This window comes from Littorina saxatilis, linkage group LG8, assembly GCF_037325665.1.
Source record: "Littorina saxatilis isolate snail1 linkage group LG8, US_GU_Lsax_2.0, whole genome shotgun sequence".
Lineage (NCBI taxonomy): Eukaryota > Metazoa > Mollusca > Gastropoda > Littorinimorpha > Littorinidae > Littorina > Littorina saxatilis.
This window is the reverse complement of record NC_090252.1, coordinates 24,648,620-24,651,951: the sequence shown is the minus strand read 5'-3', so window position 1 is coordinate 24,651,951 and position 3,332 is coordinate 24,648,620. Positions and strand designations below refer to the sequence as shown.

The window sequence follows — 3,332 nt, the reverse complement described above, 5'->3', positions numbered from 1 at the left end:
TTCTATAACCCACCGAACTCTGAGGACTGGGTGGCCGAGTGGTAACGCACTTGCGCTCAGAAGCGAGAGGTTGCGAGTTCGACCCTGGGTCAGGGCGTTAGAAATGTTCTCCCCCCTTTCCTAACCTATGTGGTGGGTTCAAGTGCTAGTCTTTCGGATGAGACAAAAAACCGATGTCCCTTCGTGTACACTACATTGGGGTGTGCACGTTAAAGATCCCACGATTGACAAAAGGGTCTTTCCTGGCAAAATTTTATAGGCATAGATAAAAATGTCCACCAAAATACCCGTGTGACTTGGAATAATAGGCCGTGAAAAGTAGGATATGCGCCGAAATGGCTACGATCTGCTGGCCGATGTGAATGCGTGATGTATTGTGTGAACAAAATTCCATCTCACACGGCAAAAATAAATCCCTGCGCCTTGAATATGTGCGCGATATAAATTGCATAAAATAAAAATAAAAAAATAAAAAAATAAATCCCTGCGCTTAGAACTGTACCCACGGAATACGCGCGATATAAGCCTCATATTGATTGATTGATTGACATGGATTACGGGATCTTTTCCGTGCGCACTTGGTATTGTGCTTGCGTGTACACACGAAGGGGGATAAGGCACTAGCAGGTCTGCACATAAGTTGACCTGGGAGATCGGAAAAATCTCCACTCTTAACCCACCGCGGCCGGGATTCGAACTCACGACCTTCCGATTAGGAGGCCGACGTCTTACCACTGCGCCACTTCGCCCGTCTCCCATCTCTTTCAAAAAGTTGAAAATCTTGTCTGAAGAAACGTTCAAAGTATCTGCACTGTAATGTTTGTCACGAATGTTCTAAATATCGATAAAATTCAAAATAAGGCACAATGCTGATGATATGATCTAAGAATCAAATGGAAGTAAGAGCTCTAGATACAGACGACCACAAGAGTAAAAGTGAACTATGTGGAACCACTCTCAGATAGACTGATTTTGATGAACAATGCTTTCTCCGGAGAATGAAAATCTCTTGTTGATTTCCAATGATTCTTATTCTCGTTGCTCCAATTAGACTGTTTACGCATCACTATCACTCAGTTACTTTTTTGTCGTCGGTATTCAGAGGGACTATAATCCTCCCTTTGGTTCTTAGATTTCATAAAGAGAGGTTGAAGGAATAATACAAATTGAAAAAGAACCTAAGTTATACACTGTAAGATTTTGCTTTACAACTCCTGCTACCGCGCCTATACTTTGCGCCTATACTTTGAGAAAGAAAATGTTTTAACATGTTCGTAAAAGAGGCAAAGAAAGAGAAATATTTGTGATGGTTGGGTTAGGTTGCTTCCTCTGAGTCCCTCCCCTTGTTTGAATACGTGATGCGTGTAATTAGGCGGCCACGTCATAGAGGTCTCTAGTCGTCTTGCCGCCAGGCGGCGCTTCTTGGCTACTTTTTATACAACACCCGAGAGAAGCAGCGCCCTGAAGCGCATTCATCCCTTCGATTTAATTTATGACCACACTCGTGGTGCGCTTTCGAGCGAATCGGGCCGTGTGCGTCTAGGCTAAGGTACAGAAGGGGGTAGTATTCCTTGAACAATGATAGCTAATTTGTATATCATAGTTACAAATTTGGTGCACCTATTCGGTACTAATTCTTACTAGGGACAACTCTGTGAAGTGACTGACTAAGTGTCACGTTTTACAGAGGTCGTGACGGCTAAGACTGTCCACAACATGGTGGCTGTCTGCCTTGTGGTCTTGGTGCTGGGAGTGACAAGTCTTGCACGTGAGTAACGACGCAAGACCGTTTTAGTCTTTCTGTGACGGTTAAAGAAAATGTGAACATAATCTGGCATGTGGGACTCGCTTTTATTATAACCCCCGTTGATGTGTTATATTTTGCGGTATTATATTGTATTGTGTTGTGTTGTGCAGTGTAATGTAGTAAAGGGTAGTGTAGTGTAGTGTAGTGCAGTGTAATGTAGTAAAGTGTAGTGTAGTGTAGTGTAGTGCAGTGTAATGTAGTAAAGTGTAGTGTAGTGTAGTGCAGTGTAATGTAGTAAAGTGTAGTGTAGTGCAGTGTAATGTAGTAAAGTGTAGTGTAGTGTAGTACAGTGTAATGAAATGTAGTGTAGTGTAGATCGTGTAGTGTAGTGTAGTGTAGTGTAGTGTAGAGTAGTGAAGTGTAGTGAAGTGTAATGCAATGTAATGTAAAGTAGTGTAGATCGACTAGTGTAGTGTAGTGTAGAGTAGTGAAGTGTAGTGTAGTGTAGTGTAGTGTAGTGTAGTGTAGAGTAGTGAAGTGTAGTGTAGTGTAGTGTAGTGTAGAGTAGTGAAGTGTAGTGAAGTATAATGCAATGCAATGTTGTGTAGTGTTATGCAATGTATTGTAGTAAAGCTTTTAATGTTAAGAGGGTCATGGACCCCCTACGCGGAGGGTCCCAAGAGTCCCGGATCCCCAAAACCCCTGTGTACATAATTATATACCGCCTTGTTATCCCCGAGTACGCTAGTACAAGGGCTCAGCAGACTTTAATTGTGTGTCTGTGTGTCTGTGTGTCTGTGTGTCTGTCTGTCTTTCTCCACTTAACAGCTTATTGCTGGGAAACTACTGGGCGCAGTTCGTTCAAAAGTTGATACACTAACTTGATAATAGGTCCGATTGATCGTATTAAAACTTCATAATGTTACCTGGGACCTAAATGCGAAATAAACCACAAAAAACCGACTTGGCGGTGGGAGGAATTCGCGGAGCCACAGCCAGCCAGGCAGTCTGATAGAACAGCCGAACTCGTCACACATTGACGAGAAATATAGCGTCATAAAAAGATTACGTCACGGTCAAAAGTCTTTGACGTCTTTTTCTCTCGCGCGGTGTGTGTGTGTGTTCATTTTGTGCACATGTGTTAGTGTTACTGTTTGTGTGTGTGTGTGTGTGTGTGAGTGTGTGTGTGTTTTTGTGTGTGTGTGTGTGTGTGTGTGTGTGAGTGTTTGTGTGTGTGTGTGTGTGTGTGTGTGTGCGTGCATGAGTCTGTATTCGTGTGTGTGTGTGTGTGTGTGTGTGTGGGTGTGTGTGTGTGTGTAAGAAAGAGAAAGAGAGAGAGAGAGAGAGAGAGAGGGAGAGAGAGAGAGAGAGAGAGAGAAAGAGAGAGAGAGAGGGAGTGAGGGAGAGAGAGTGTGTGTGTGTGTGTGTGAATGTGTGTGTGCATTTTCACTGTGATCAAATAAAAGAGAAAGGCCAGTCACCACGCACATCCTCGGCTCGCATGCAATGTATTTATATAGCAAAGGGAATGCCTGTAATTCACACAGATCAATCACTTGGTCTTAAACGTGCACAAGACAAAAAC

General features: G+C 43.2%; 1 protein-coding gene across 2 annotated transcripts in view; it reads left to right on the top strand.

The window, feature by feature from the left end:
• Window positions 1-1,494: 1,494 nt before the first annotated feature.
• LOC138973114 (protein eyes shut-like) overlaps window positions 1,495-3,332 on the top strand; it is a 102,700-nt gene continuing 100,862 nt past the window's right edge. Inside the window, exon 1 of one of the 2 annotated variants that reach the window (XM_070345774.1) lies at window positions 1,495-1,768. In XM_070345774.1, the coding sequence (XP_070201875.1) occupies window positions 1,717-1,768 (52 nt within the window). In that variant the 5' untranslated portion in view covers window positions 1,495-1,716. The remainder of the gene's footprint in view (window positions 1,769-3,332) is intronic. The other variant, XM_070345775.1, reaches the window with a different exon arrangement.